The sequence below is a fragment of the Bos javanicus genome, chromosome 3 (genome assembly GCF_032452875.1).
Source record: "Bos javanicus breed banteng chromosome 3, ARS-OSU_banteng_1.0, whole genome shotgun sequence".
Lineage (NCBI taxonomy): Eukaryota > Metazoa > Chordata > Mammalia > Artiodactyla > Bovidae > Bos > Bos javanicus.
Genome location: NC_083870.1, coordinates 100,941,608 through 100,957,287, shown reverse-complemented (window position 1 = coordinate 100,957,287; position 15,680 = coordinate 100,941,608). Strand labels below are relative to the sequence as shown.

At 40.0% G+C, this 15,680-nt stretch overlaps 1 protein-coding gene across 7 annotated transcripts in view; it reads right to left on the bottom strand.

The window, feature by feature from the left end:
• The window catches only part of TESK2 (testis associated actin remodelling kinase 2), a 137,676-nt gene that overhangs the window by 12,128 nt on the left and 109,868 nt on the right, over positions 1-15,680 (bottom strand). For 6 of the 7 annotated variants that reach the window (XM_061413109.1, XM_061413111.1, XM_061413112.1 and 3 more), the window contains one exon: positions 1,519-1,665. The exons of the other annotated variant lie outside the window; for it this stretch is intronic. In XM_061413109.1, the coding sequence (XP_061269093.1) occupies positions 1,519-1,665 (147 nt within the window). The remainder of the gene's footprint in view (positions 1-1,518; positions 1,666-15,680) is intronic. 7 annotated transcript variants of the gene reach the window in all.

The following is a 15,680-nucleotide window of genomic DNA, read 5'->3' as shown; positions in this document are numbered from 1 at the left end:
GTTTCTTCAGTAACAGTGCAGCTGACTACAAATGGCACTGCCACACCTAGAGCCCTACGAGCACTACTTAAAGCTATTTTCTGTGTAGTAGTCACAAACCAATGGCCAGGGTCCCTTGGGGACAGTACTTATGTTTAGAACACCAGGTCTATTGGCTCTGAGAGCACAGCCTGCTTTTGTTCCCTTTGCAAACTTTTTCCTGTAACAGGTTTCCTTACCCCTCATCCATGACAGAAGAGCTGCACGAATATGTATATGCATGTGCATATGCATGTGTTAAGGGTGCAGAATGAAGTGACCACTGTTCTTGGATGGTCCATATACCTCCCCTGCGTGCATGTGTGTGTGCTCAGTTGCTTAGTTGTGTCCGACTCTTCGTGACCCCATGGACTGTAGCCCACCAGGCTCCTCTGTCCATGGGATTTTCCAGGCAAGAATGTTGGAATGGGTTGCTATTTCCTCCTCTAGGGGATCTTCCCAACCCAGGGATCGAACCCATGTCTCCTGCATCTTCTACATTGGCCAGTGGATTCTTTACCACTGAGTCACCTAGGAAGCCTCATATACCTCCCTAGGAGAATTTTAAATCAGCTTCTGAACACAAGTTATATTAGATGATTTATAGTTCCCATATCAATGGTCAAACAGTATTATTTAAAAAAAAAATTTTATTGGCATATATTTACAATGTTCTATTACTTTCTGCTGTACAGCAAACTGAATCAGTTTTATATATATGCATATCTCCACTCTTTTTTAGATTCTTTTCCCATATGGGTCATTACGGAGTATTGAGTAGAATCACTGTGCTATATAGTAGGTCTTTATTGGTTATCTATTTTTTATATATAGTAGTACAAACAGTACTATTTAAATAAGCCTTGTCATGTGGTATCCTGTGCTACTTGGCCCTGAGGTGTCTGCCTTGTAGTATAGCCAACTTCCTCTAAAAGCAACTCTTTTCTAACCTGGTCACACAGCAATTTGGACAGCAAGAGAATACTACAAAGACCAGCTGATGCCAAAGAGGAACTGGCAGGATGGCAGAAACTCAATCACACAGAAAGAAAATGGGTCAGTACATTATGGCCTCCAAAACCTGTACTCAAGTGACTAAAAATCACAGAACCCCTGCTGGAGACCATGGGAGAGAATACAAAGAGGCAGGTTCCCACACAGCCTTGACTGCTGTCACCCCTAAAGGGCAAGAATCTCTTATGTGTTCTCGTGCCATCTATTCCTGCAACATACATTCAGTAGTGAGTGAAACCAAGAATAAAGGTTCTCAAGATGTATGTGCTGATGGACTCAACAATGAAAGGAACCTGCTGTGAGCCAAGTTTGGCTTTCTAAGGACTAGCTATACACAGTAATAAGCTGTATCTTCCATGATTAAATGTTGAATTTATAAGAGATCTCCAACATTCCAAAGCTCATTAATGACTGGTTTCTTAATGCAGATTTCTTGGTAAATGGAAGATAGTGTCTCAAAGAGTTGTCCAAGTAAAGCCTTCGTACCTTAGAGGTGAGGTCCCGATGGAAAATGCCTTTGAAGTGAAGGTAGCTGAGGCCCACTGCTATGTCATAAGCCAGTTTCACCCTCACAGTCCAGGGCAAATGCAGGTTACTGTCTAGCAACTGTTCCAGGTTTCCAGAGTTGATATACTGCAAAACAGAAGGAAAACCCAGCTACCATTTGTCAACAACGTTTAGGGTGGGGGTAAAACTGCTGGAGGGTAAAAACCTAGAAGACAGAGACTGTTGTTTTTTTTTTTTTTTTTTTAAGTTACTGAGCAGTTATTCTGCATCTGGGCACTATGGTAGATGCTGCACCTTCCTTTGAGATCACAATCTATTAAGGGATATAGACAAACAATATCATGTAGTAAATGCTAAAAGATAGCTTTGTACAGGTACGACAGCACAAAGGGAAAAGGTACAGACTCAATCTAGGCATGTCAGAGAAAGCTGCACGAAGGAACTGAGGAGTTCAAAGGATGACTTGGGGGAGCAGGAAAGAAAGTCCACACAGAGGGAACAGCAGACATAAAGCTATAGGTTAAGAGCATGGTGTATTCAGAAAACTAATTTACTCAGTATGGCCAGAGTACATGAGAGGTGAGGCTGATATGCTTTGCTAAAGTATATGGACTTTATCCTATCTATAGGGAACAAAAGAAGCCTTTTAAGCCAAAGAGCAACATGTTCATATTTGTTTTTTTAAGGAAAAGATTATTTCAGCAATGGTAGGATGGATGGATTAGAGTGGAGAATATGGAGAAGGAAAAATAGGTTAGGAAATTATTGCAATAATCCTGGTGAAGGAAGAATGCCTGAGTTAAGGCAACAGTGGAGGCACTGGAACAGAGCAAGATTCAAGATTTTAGATGGCAAAGTCAAAAAAACTTGATGAATGCCTTGATGAGGAGGAGGAGAACAATGAAAAGCTCCTAGGTGGATTGCAGGCTATTGGCCCCTGTGTGCCATTATTAAATACTCAGAATATAGGGAGAGGAGGTTTTTAGAAGAGGCAATGTTAAAAAACAGGGAGTACAACTAAGACATGCTGGGCTTAAGGGCATGTGGAGATACCCTATACCAAGTCAGTTTGAAGTTTAGGAGCAAAATCTGGGCTAGAGACTAACATTTAGGAGGCAATGACATTGAGCTGAAGTAGTCACTGAGGCTAAGGAATATATGGGATTGCCCAGGGGTTAACATATAAGGTGGGAAATTAACAGAATCCCAAACAACTGGAACATATACAGAAGCAGGCAGAGGAAGAACCACCAAGCAAGAATGTCACCACAGAAGCCAAAGAACGAGAACATTCCAAAAGAGAAAATGACCAAAAGTATCAAAATGCTACAGATCAAGTAAGATGAGCCTGAAAAGTGTCTACTGAATTTGCCTCTAACAAGTCACCGGCAGGACTTCCCTGGTGGTCCAGTAGTTAAGAATCTGCCTTCCAATGCAAGGGATGAGGGTTTAATCCCTGGTCTGGGAGCTGAAAATCCCACACACTGTGCCTCAACTGCCGAGCCCACAATCTGGAGCCCATGGGATACAACCAGAGAGAAGCCCATGTGTCACAACAGAAGATGCTGCGTGCAGCAAGACCCAATGCAGCCAGATAAATAAATAAGAAGTCACTGGCAACCATGGCCAGAGCAGTTTCAGTAAAGTGGTTAAGACCAGAATAAGATCAAAGTGAACTGAGGAGTGAGTAGGAGACAAGGCTAAGTGGAAACTACGTGAAGATATACTCGTTCAAGAAATTTGGCTGTCTGTCATTCCTACATACCCACAAAGAGCCGCTTTGTTTTGTTTTGTTTTTAAAAAGAGCAAATACCGAGATAATAATAATAACCACAATAGCAGTGGCAGCTGCTATCAGTTGGTGCTTACTTTGTGCCAGGCACTACTCTGAGGACTTACCATTAATTACATCATTTAATCTTCACAAAACCTCTAAGCCTAAAAATAAGCACTTCATATCTTTTCGGAGTGGGGGGTGATATTGGATTTACAAAAGAGTAGGGAACTGATGGGAGAGAAGATAAGAAACCTGAATTTTAGTCCAACTCTGCCTCTTAACAGCCATTTTACTTTGGACAAATAGACTAATGAGGCTTTCCTTCTGTTTTCCCATATATACAATAGGTATTATAATCCATGATCCATATACCTCATGATGTTATTATAAGAATTGAATACAAATACATGAAAGTGCTAAGAAAAAAATAATAGAAGTTTCATATAATCTTAGATTCTCTGATGTGGTAACATGAGTACCAAAAAGAACCAGTTGGGGGCAGCATGAGGCAGCATTTCAGATCCTTGGATGAAGTAGATCAGGTTTGGCAAGGCAGAGAGAATGGCTAAAAATACACCAAATTTCTCAAAAGGGAAACCTGTTGATCTGCTTCATCTTGTTTGATAATCCATCTTTGGAAATCTCAAAACAAAGCATAATGACGACATTAGCATAGCACCTTAGCCTCTTCACTCCAGTTGAATTTGTTCACGGTTCACATCTGAGGTGCCCATTTGCTAAAAGGAAAGTGAACTTGCAAATTCCAAGCTATAGAGGGGCAGTGAAGCTGACAGCTAATCACGTAGACAAATTTCTCTAGCTCTGAGAGTAGAAAAGGTGTGACAAGGTTGTAGTCCACTTGTCTGGCACCGTGACAGTGTGACATTGGAAGGCTTGACTTCAGGAGCCACTCAGGTTTCCCACTGAGGGCCAGGCAGAAAAGACGGGTAAAAAGCCTGTATGTGTACTCTGTGGGCCAGGGTAAGCCAGGACTCTTGGTTCAAACACATGTTTACTCTGTCCCGCCATGTCTCTGAAAGTCCGAGAAATCCACAGACCAAGCCACAGGGTGGAGAGCAGAGGAGAGAGGTGAGACAAGGTGAGGAATCACACTGGCTATTTGGCTCTGACTATTCCAGACAAGATGGGAAAAAAGCACAAACCCAGGACCAGAGAGGGAAACCAAATGGAGTTTACTCACTTGCCTGCCTTCAGTGAACACTTTGGTGGGGCTGATAAGCCTCTGGGGCTCTCAGAAACCACAACTTCTCAATGTCTCAAGACCTTTGCATATATGAGGAAAGGAAGTTTGAGATCTGCCAACAAGGAAGATTTCTAAGTTGCTACACACTCTGTGTGCCATTAGTCGGAATGTCCACTTCCCCATAAGCAACGCCACGTGCAGACTCAGCTGGTGTGTGCTCTGTGGGAAGCAGAGGCAAGAACAACTGTCCCCGCACATTCAGCCTTCTGGGCTGGGGATAACAGCCACTTTGCTTTCATTTTCTTCCAGACCACTCCCTTAGCTCTACGAAACAACCAAAGGCCTTGGCAACACATTTAAATACCTACCAGAGAGAAGATTTTATAATTTTTATTGTTGCTTTTTTTAACTTTCAAGTTCAGAAAACTATAATATCAGCCAATCAAATGTGTCAGAGGGACTTAATACCTCTAAGTGACTGTTCCCCAAGTTCACCTACACCAAAACCTGCTTTTCCTCCTCATGGTTTAATAAAATGTTAAGAGTTTCTGCCATTTCATTTGTGTGATATTCGATTTCATTAAAGACTTTTTTCTTAAAAGGCACCAAATAGACAAATATGTGTTGGTGACTGAACAATATTACTATGTATGTAAAAAATCATATGCCAACACTCTAGAAAATGATCAAAGGAACAGGTAAGCACACACTCAGTTCGCCACTCAGGAATATCAGCTTATTTCTCCAAATACTTATTGAGCACTCCTCCCCTTCCTACCACCCCCATATGAGAATAAGAACTTGTCCATTTACATCAACATTATATCCCCCAGTGATTACAAGAGACCCATCCACACAGTAAATGTGGGTATATAAATACTCAGTTTATCCCATAAAGAAAGAAATACTCAGTTTATACCATAAAATGTGTCATGAAAGACACACTGGTAAACAAATAATACTAATAACCTTTTAGCAGAGGTAAATACTTGGGGTATAAAAGTAGATATTGAGGAGTTTGGAAAGTTTCAGAGAAAAAGTAATATCTGAGTTGGATCCTAAAAGGCTGAGAATGGCTCTTTCCATATATGCCCTATAGAGTCTGATGGTACCACTCAAACACAGACAGACACATAAACTTGTACATACAAAGAATATTCTGGAGCAGGACTAGGCAATACATACCTCTCCCTGAGGTAACATGCACTACACCCAGGACTCCTGTTCTCGATTCCTGCTGATTCTAATCATAACCTCACCCAATCATAACCAGTCAGAAGAACAAGAAAAAATGGTTACCCTTTCTTAAATCTGAATTATCAAAGTAGTGATATCTATAATCAAACAAACTTATCTATGAATAGTAGTTCAAAGGCATATTCAGAGAGGTACTAAAGAAAATATCAACTCTAAGAATTATTATTCCTTTGTGAAAAATCTACCCAAATAGCCTAGAGCTAGGGCACTTATCTAAGGCAGATGAATGTGCCTGCCATTCCACTAACAGACATCATTTGCTGCCACCTAACTAGCGGGATTGTCCCGAGAGAGATCCACCCACCTGTATCCATACACCTACAGAAATACTGAAAACCTACTACGTGAAAACACAAAACTAAGCAGGGCCAATCCCTGCCCTTAGTTCACAGTCTAGTAGAGATGACACAAAAATTAACGATTTTTTTCACCCAGGACAATGACTAGATGTGCTTTAGAAATATCATTTTAACAGTAATGTAAAAACTGTACAGAAAGGTCAGGAATTGAGACTGGGAGAAGAGTTAGGAGGCTTCTGGAATCCAAGTGAGAAGCAACAAAGGCCTGAAAAAGACTGGGAGCGAGAATGGAAAAGAGGTTAATATCTGGAGACATCTCAGAGGCAGAACCAAAGTGATTTGGTGTTTAATCAAAGGCAGAGAAAAATAAAAAGAGATAAGATATACAAAGTATTAATGTGTCTAGCACATGCTTAGCTTAGCTCACAGTATACAACTCATTCTTTCCACTATTAATATCTTATCATCATTCCTCCCCTGGGTTACTCTACTAGCTTTCGAAGTAGTCTTCTTTCCTTAGCATGTCATACATGTCTTTCACTCCTGTTTATAAGGGTCTGATCCCTGCTTACTTGCACATTTGTGCACATTGCTGGCCCCATTACCTGGAATACCTTTTCCCACTAGGCCTGGCTCATCACCCATTGAGGATTCAGTTCTATTTCCTGGAAGCCCATATACAGGGTTGGGAGTAATAAAGATATACTATACAAAAGGAACACCAAGTTCAGCGATTAGTAGTTATTCTTCTCTTTTTTTCTTTCCCTGCATGAAGTATAAGCAGGGGAGAAGAATGAAGTTAAAAAGTGAAGCCAGGCAGTGCAATATAGTGATGAAGCCCACATAGTGCAGAGTTAGGCTGCCTCTGATTGAAACTCACCTCTGACTAGTTGTGTGACCTGGGTTGGTTACTCTTTAACATTCATCTATAAAATGGGAATAATAATAGAACCTAACCCATAGAGTTATGAAGATTCAATGAATTGATTACCTGTGAATGTGACCTTATTTGAAAATAAGGTCTTTGGTAGATGTAATCAAGTAAAGATGAGGTCCTTCTGGAGTAGGATGGATCCTTAATCTAATATCTTAACAAAAAGAGGAGAGGAGACACAGACATACAAGGAGAATGTCAGGTAACAATGGAGGCAAAGATCCATTTTCATGTGTCTATTAGCTAAGGAACACCAAGAGAAACCATGAAGAGGCAAGGCTCTTCTTCCTTTAGGGCCTTCAGAGAGAGCAAGACCCTGCCGACACTTTGATTTCAGACTTCAAGCTTTCAGAACTATGAGAGAATAAACTTGTATCATCATAAGCCACTCACTTTGTGGTGCTTTGTTATGGCAATCCTAGGAAACTAATACATGACGGAAACTACATTTTAGAAAGCTCATGGTGTTAACAGAAGAGAGAAGGACCTAGAGGGAGGTTTAAAGGCTACTGCATCAGCCCAGATGAGAGATGACCAAATACCTGACTTACAGTGCTATTACAGGCATGAAAAAGTAGTCTAGAGTTAGAATAAACAGAAGTAGAATCTAAATGATTTAGCAACTGAGTAGTAGATATGAGAACTAAGGGAAAAGAGTCAAAGGCAACTCAGAGATTCCAAATAGAGGTTTCTGGAAACAATGGGAAGAAATCCTACAATGTTACACACCAAAAGTAAGTCAGAAAGCCCATCAGAAACCAGCATCAATACCAAACAGCCAAATCAGAGGCTTGTCCAACCTCTGTTCTTTGGATGGGCCCTCTGCAGAGGAGGGCCTGGGCCACGACCTACTTTTCACTGAAGCCCAACAATGCCATTGTACTGGTCACTGTATGTTTGTTGGTTGGCTCCAAACACAAAGGCTAGCAGACATCCCATCCTGCTGGCTTGGTGTAAAGAAGAAAAGAAAGCTTTGTTACTGCCCTGGGTAATTCCGGGACAGGCATCCCAAGAGCGCCCTGTGGGAGGCTCATGCTCCAAAGGAGCCCCCTGTTCTCAGCTCGAGGTTCCACAGCCACCACACAAGTGCACATCCACACATCTGCCAAGGCCTGAGTTCACCACGGTTCAGCCTCCACTCCAGGAGGTCCACCGGGACCTGCGTGACTCAAGCAGGCAGCAGTAATGAACTGAGTCAAAGAGAAAGGGAACCCAAGATGTATTTCAGAATATTTAAATGTTAAACTCTCTCTGCCTTCATATATGCTTAAGTACTATGCAGAATACTCTTCTTCCCCTTCATAGCTTTGCTAATTCTTATTCATCCTTCTAAACCCAACTCAAGTCGCTTATTTTGGAAAGCATTTCCTGATACCCCATCCCATCCTTTGTGCCTCTTGGGCCCCCTGTATTTCTACCATTGCTTATCATATTGTACTATAACTTTGATGACAGGGACCAGATCTTTCTCAAGTTTGTAAGTCTAGTATCCAGTAAGGTAAATAATAAATCACTGAATTAATAAATGAATGATTAAGTACATTTAAATAATAGAGGCAGGTTTTAAGTTCCCTCTTTTATTAGAAGCCCTCCCATTTCTGTCATTACTGTAATTTAAGATAAAAAAGAGAGATGTACTTTTAGAGGAATTTTCTGATAAATATCATGCAAAACAAACATTTAATAATGCCTACTTGAAGGCTTCTCAGATGGCACTAGTGGTAAAGAACCCGCCTGCCATTGCAGGAGACATAAGAGATGTGGATTGGGAAGATCCCCTGGAGAAGGGCATAGCAACCTACTCCAGTATTCTTGTCTGGAGAATCCATGGACAGAAGAGCCTGGTGGGCTAAGGTCTGTGGGGTCGCAAAGAGTTGACACAACTGAAGCGACTTAGCACGCATGCACTATATGGCAGATACTATGGTAGCAATAAATACAAAGCAAAATACAAAACAGCCTGTCTGGCCACTCAGTGGAAGGAAATTCTGAGGATCTTTTGACCACTCTATCTGCAGACTCCTTAAAGTGATCAGAATCACATGGACTTAAAAATATATCTAAGATCTCTTTTTGAAAATTAGAGAGGGCATTTCTTTTATCAGTAGCTGAAAAAACCAGTTAGAAGAGGCCATAAAGATACCACTCACTTTTTCCTCATACTTCCTGCAGACACTAAGTATAACCCGCTCACCACTTTAAGAACATGTTTGTTTAATGCACCTGAAGTAGTACGAGTGTTTTTCTATGCACATAAACTACTATAAACATCAAAATGACTGTTTACCCACAAGATTCAAAAAAGTATGACTAAGCTTCTCCCACAGATCTTTAACTCTTACTGTAAACATCTCTAATCAAAATCAAATTTGTTTAAATAAAGTAAACATTAAAAGATAAATCTGTAAAACTAATCTTCTCAAAGAAATGAACTAAGATAACACTAAGACTATTTTATTTGCCCCATAAAGCTCTACTAGCAATCAATGGTCTCAGACATGATTTAAGATCAGCCTAGGTCTGCTGACTACACTATCCAGTCTGCTTTCCTATCCCCACCTCCATGATATCTTCACCAGTGACATAGTTATTAAGGTCATGTTTGAAAGTTTTCTTCTATACTTCAATAAAAATTTTTTTAAATTCAAATCCAACTTGCTACCCCATATCTACTACAACCTCACATTTTCCAGATTCTGACAAGAACCTCTGACATTCACCTCATGATTGAACTCACACTGAACAAAGCAATCTGTTAAGGAAGACAACAGACCCTGCTTCCCCCTTCACCAGATCTCAGGAGTAAGGGCTTGACAATGGACAAAATGAAAATGGAAACCAAAAGAGGTTTAAGTTTCTAATTAAGATGATTTATATCAAAGGAAACTACAGCGTGGAAACTTACATTGCCATACGTAAAATAGATAGCCAATGGGAATTTGCTGTATGGGTCAGGGAACTCAAACAGGGGTTCTGTGACAATCTAGAAGGGTGGGATGGGAGGGGGATGGGAGGGAGGTTCGGGAGGGAGGGGACATAGGTGTCCCTATGGCTGATTCATGTAAATGTTTGACAGAAAACCACAAAATTCTGTAAAGCAATTATCCTCCAATTTAAAAAAAGGTGGGGGGGGGGGAACGCTATCATCAAATGAGCCAATCATTTCTTCCACTTCTTCTGTCCATATCAACACACAACTTGGCCTATGGATAAGGAAAAAGTCGAGCAAAATTTAGAGGCAAACTATAAGCCCAGATGGTATCTTCTAGTGGCAAATGGTAGGTAGAAGGGCAAAAAGGGAGGAAAGGTTTCCAATTTGCTATGTGGAAAACAGCTTCCCAACTCAACAGTCACTCCAAGTGCAGGGAGAAATCTCCTCTAAAGGCTAAGGGTTAAATAGGTAACTAATTACCTGCAAGATCACAAAAATTCACAAAGACTAGCTGGAGTTATCAAAAGTAGGGGCGGGCAAAGAGGAGTCAGCCAGTTTAGGTTCAACTGCAGAGAAAACAGATTTGAGGTCTGGTGTATACATAAGTGAGCTTCCCAGGTGGCTCAGTGGTAAAGAATACAGGAGACACAGGTTTGATCCTTGGGTCAGCAAGATCCCCTGGAGGAGGAAGTGGCAACCCACTCTAGTATTCTTGCCTGAATAACCCCATGGACAGAGGAGCCTGGTGGGCTATAGTCCATGGGGTCACAAAGAGTCAGACATGACAGCGACTGAGCATGCATGTATACATAAGTATCTACAGCTATAAAGAAAGAGAGAAAGCCTTTTCTTTGGTTTCAGACCATCTCAAATGTTGGAATTATGTGCCCTCTGTAATGACAGAGTAGAGAATTCCTGGGTGGTCCAGTGGTTAGGATGCCATGCTTCCACTGCAGGGGCACAGGTTCAAGCCCTGGTTGGGGAACTAAGATCCTGCAAGCTACACAGGAAAAATGAGAAAGTAAATGAGAAAAATGAGATGATTAAACTTGAGTGAAGTTAAGTCTAGATTTTTTCTATCAACATGTTCCAAATTATCTTTTCTCTATCAGTCACTGGACTCTGAGAAGCAGCTAACGCTGGTCTAAGGCCAACTCTCAATTCAAACAAAGCAGCAGATCTGGATATGATATCACTCAAAGGGGTTTTGCGGATACTAAATTCTAAGAAATTTTTCTAAATGGCTAAAAGCAGAGAATGACCAAGGTGCTGAATTCTGAATACTTTTCCAAATAAATTCAGAAGGTTCTAATGTACAATTAACTTCACTTCTTGAGTTCACTGAGATTCAACGCCATTGCTAGATCAGTGTAAGCCTCAATAAAAGGTAATTGAATTAATGAACAAATTAAGCATCTCCAACCATTTATCTACATATAGAGATCCCTTCTACACTCTCCATGAATCTACTCTCATCAGCTACCTCAGTCTTCAGAGCTTAGACCAAAAAGGTCTTGTCCACGGAAGGGCTTTAAGATGCAGTGATGTGTTATCCTTAAAAAGCTCAAAGACTGAGTCTGGTCTTTCACAGCAAACAGACTATTCTGATTAAGTGTTATGTTAAAAAAAAAAATCTCAGGTAATACATACATGGCCGAGTAGGCATTCCATCAGCATTCTGGAAATTTTCCAAATCTCAGTAAATGAAACAACCACTCACCTAGAAAATGGGCCTCATTTGATTCCTTACTCTTTTTCTTATCAAAGTCATAAGACCTTGTGTTTCTATTTCTAAAAGAGACCTTTAAAAATCTTTACAGATACCACTCCAGTTCAAGCTACCCACATTCTCTCATATAATCTGTGTGTTTCTTTCCACTGGTCTCCTTGTCCTCACTTTTGTCCCTCTACAATCTGTTCTCCACAGCAGCCAAAGTACTATTTTTTAATACAAATTGCATCCTACTGTTCTCCTATCTAAAATCTTTCAATTGCTTCCTGCTGTATTTAAAATAAAATTCAAAATCTTCACCATGGTCTATAAGGCCCTGTATCATCCAGCCTCTATCTCTCAAATTTTTAATATTCTTTTCTCTAATCTTCATAATGTCTCCTTATCTTTTACGTATTCCCAGAAAAGTATTTCTATGAACTTATGTACAGGATAAGTTAGTCAGTATCAACATAGGTACATTTTACTTCCTGATTTCATGCATGGATCAACAATTTTTTCAAAGATACTCATGAAAAAAACAATGCCCAAGGGTATGGAATAACAATATAATATGGTGGGATAGACCTGAAAGCAGTCCATGCTAAACTCCACATTATACAATTGAAGTCCTTCTATAACATCCTTGCCTAGGAAGTAACCCATATTAGCTTTGTAAAGAGCTAAGTTAGAGAAGAGAATAATCACACTAAACACAATGGTCCTCCTTAACTGTGGTGCCCTCTAACTAACACTCCAACTTTCCAGCATCTAAGAATGTGGTCTTTAGCTTCCTGAGCTTAACATAAAGGCAGTAATTGAGGAGGTCCACTACTTCCTCTACCAACCCCATGCTCTTCAATGACCTGCTACTTACTTGTTGCTGGTGGTAAACAAACAGAACATGGTCCCAATCCTACTGGAATTGATATATGGGAGAGGGACAATAAACAAACATCAAATAAATAAAGAATTATATGTTATGATATGTGCTACAATGAAAAAGGGAAGAATACTATCAATGAGAATAATAATCTAAGTAATGATCTAGATGCGGGGGGAACCATTAGGAAAAGCCAATATAATGAAGTGAAAATTTAAACTAAGACTTGAAAATTGGGCTAAGTAGATAAAATGAAAGAAGAGCTTTTCAGGTACTATTTAATCTAATTCTCAGCTTCTTTTTACATAAGATAGCAACAATAATGACTACATCTCACAGGGTTGTCAAGTCGTCACAGGGTGAAAAAAGAAAATGCATGCCAAACTTTACATTCTAGAAATATTAACTATTTCTTTAATGAGCATGTGTGATTTCATAATCAGAAAAAAAGTTATTTTTTAAAAAGCATCTGACACTGCCAAGTACAACAAATTATTGGTTAAAAATTAAAATATTTCCTCATCCTAACACTTAAGTTGACTTAAAGACTTATTGGGGAAGTCATATGTCTATTATTTTATTTCTAAGTCCAGTATTCAGTTCTGTTCCTTCTGAGCATATGAGAAACACGTTTGACTAACTAGCTAGTCTGGGTAGAAAAGAAATTGCCGAGTGAATTAGTTACAGAAGGAAAGGATAACTATGCAAGAGGTCTTACAATTGAACAATTTAAGAAGCCATTTAGAAATTATTCCATTCTTGAGGCAAGAATTCTACACATTCGTACAGGTACTAAAAATCACTGGAAGATTTTTCTCAATTTCACTTTTTTGATGACATAACATGTTTACTGTTTGCTTCCTTTCCTCCCTATTCAATCATTCAGCCAATACCTATAAAAGTGTCTTCTAAATACGAGGTACTGTTGGGAGATTAGGAGTATACATCTGAGTAAGACACCATGTTTGCCATTATATAATAACCAGCAAGTGATTTTACAAAGCACTTTCACAGTTACCTCATTTGAACTTTGCAAGATCTTGAAACATTCTTGTCATTGTTTTCTACCGAATGAAGAAACCAAGCCCAAAGAATTTAACTAACTTAATGGATCTGAGATAGGGATCTGAACCCAAGTCTTCGGACCCTGAAGTCTGGGTTCCTCCTTTACTCTAGGAGCTTACACTGCTGCAAGAAAACTAAAGCAAAAATAACTTTAATACATGGTGAAATGTGTAATAAGAGAGGTACCAAAAAAAAAAAAAAAAACACTGTAAAAGAAGAACAATGGAGGGAAACATTTTGACTATCTAAGGGAGAGATAGGGAGGTGTAGCAATGGTAAGAAAACAATCAGGAAAGGTTTTATGCAGAAAATAAGTGGTCTTTGAGCCAAGTCTTGAAGAGGGGGAAGATTTCCATAGGATAAAGGGTAAGAGTATTCTGGGTTGAAGAAATAATACAAATAAGGAGGCAGGAAAACACACACTGCATTTAGTAAACACATAAAGCCTACTTTGCCTGAATTATAGAGTACTTGTTAAAGAGGAAGAGAACTAGAAGAAAACAGGCAGGATGATGCTAGAGCAGAGAGGACTAGATACCAGGCTAAGAGTTTATTTTGAGTTCTATGTTTTAACCCTAGCTGTGCGCTAGATAACCTATGGTGCCCTATTAATTTATTTTCAAATACAGATGCCTGGGTCTCACCCAAGACTTTAACTCAATAGGCCTTGTGTGAGGTCCCAGCATCTGTACTTTGTAAAAAACTCCTAAGCAATTCTAATAAGCCACTAAGGTTACAAAACTACACTGTAATCAATGAGGAAATCACAGAATACTTTTGAGCCAGAAAATGCCACTGATTTCTTATTCATTCAATCAACAAATATGATAAGCAGTTATCATTGTCAGGCACTATGAAGGAACCAATGGAGGCCAATGCAAACAAAACAGACCCTGATCTCAAGGAATTTATAATCTACATACAAAGTCAGTTCAGTTCAGTCACACAGTCATGTCTGACTCTTTGCAACCCCAGGACTGCAGCACGCCAGACTTCCCTGTCTATCACCAGAGCTTGCTCAAACTCATGTCCATCAAGTCAGTGATACCATCCAACCATCTCATCTTCTGTCGCACCCTTCTCCTTCTGCCCTCAATCTTTCGCAGCATCAGAGTCTTTTCTAAGTTCTTTTCAGTTCTTCACATTCGGTGGCCAAAGTACTGGAGTTTCAGCTTCAGCACTGTCTTTCCAATGACTATTTAGGACTCATTTCCTCTAGGATTAACCAGTTTGATCTTGCAGTCCAGGGACTCGGAAGAGTCTTCTCCAACACCACAGTTCAAAAGCATTAATTCTTCAGTGCTCAGCTTCCTTTGGGCTTCCCTGATAGCTCAGTTGGTAAAGAATCTGCCTGCAATGTGGGAGACCTGGGTTCAACCCCTGGGTTGGGAAGATCCCCTGGAGAAGGGAAAGGCTACCAATTCCAGTATTCTGGCCTGGAGAATTCCATGGACTGTATATAGTCCATGGGGTCACAAAGAGTTGAACATGACTGAGTGACTTTCACTCACAGCTTTCTTTACAGTCCAACTCTCACATCCATACATGACTACTGGAAAAACCATAGCTTTGACTAGATCGACTTTTGTTGGCAAAGTAATGTCTCTGTTTTTCCATATGCTGTCTAGGTTGTTCATAGCTTTTTTTCCAAGGAGTAAGTTTTTTAATTTCACAGCTGCAGTCACCATCTGCAGTGATTTTGGAACCCCAAAAAATAAACTCTGTCACTGTTTCCATTGTTTCCCCATCTATTTGCCATGAAGTGATGAGACCTGATGCCATGATCTTCGTTTTCTGAATGTTGAATTTTAAGTCAGCTTTTTCACTCTCCTCTTTCACTTTAATCAAGAGGCTCTTTACTTCCTCTTCATTTTCTCCATAAGGGTGGTGTCATCTGTGTATCTGAGGTTATTGATATTTCTCCTGGCAATCTTGATTCCAGCTTGTGCTTCATCCAGCCGAGCATTTCGCATGACATACTCTGCAAAGAAGTTAAATAAGCAGGGTGACAATATACAGCCTTACCTACTCCTTTCCCAATTTGGAACCAGTCTGTTGTTCCATGTCCGGTTCTAACTG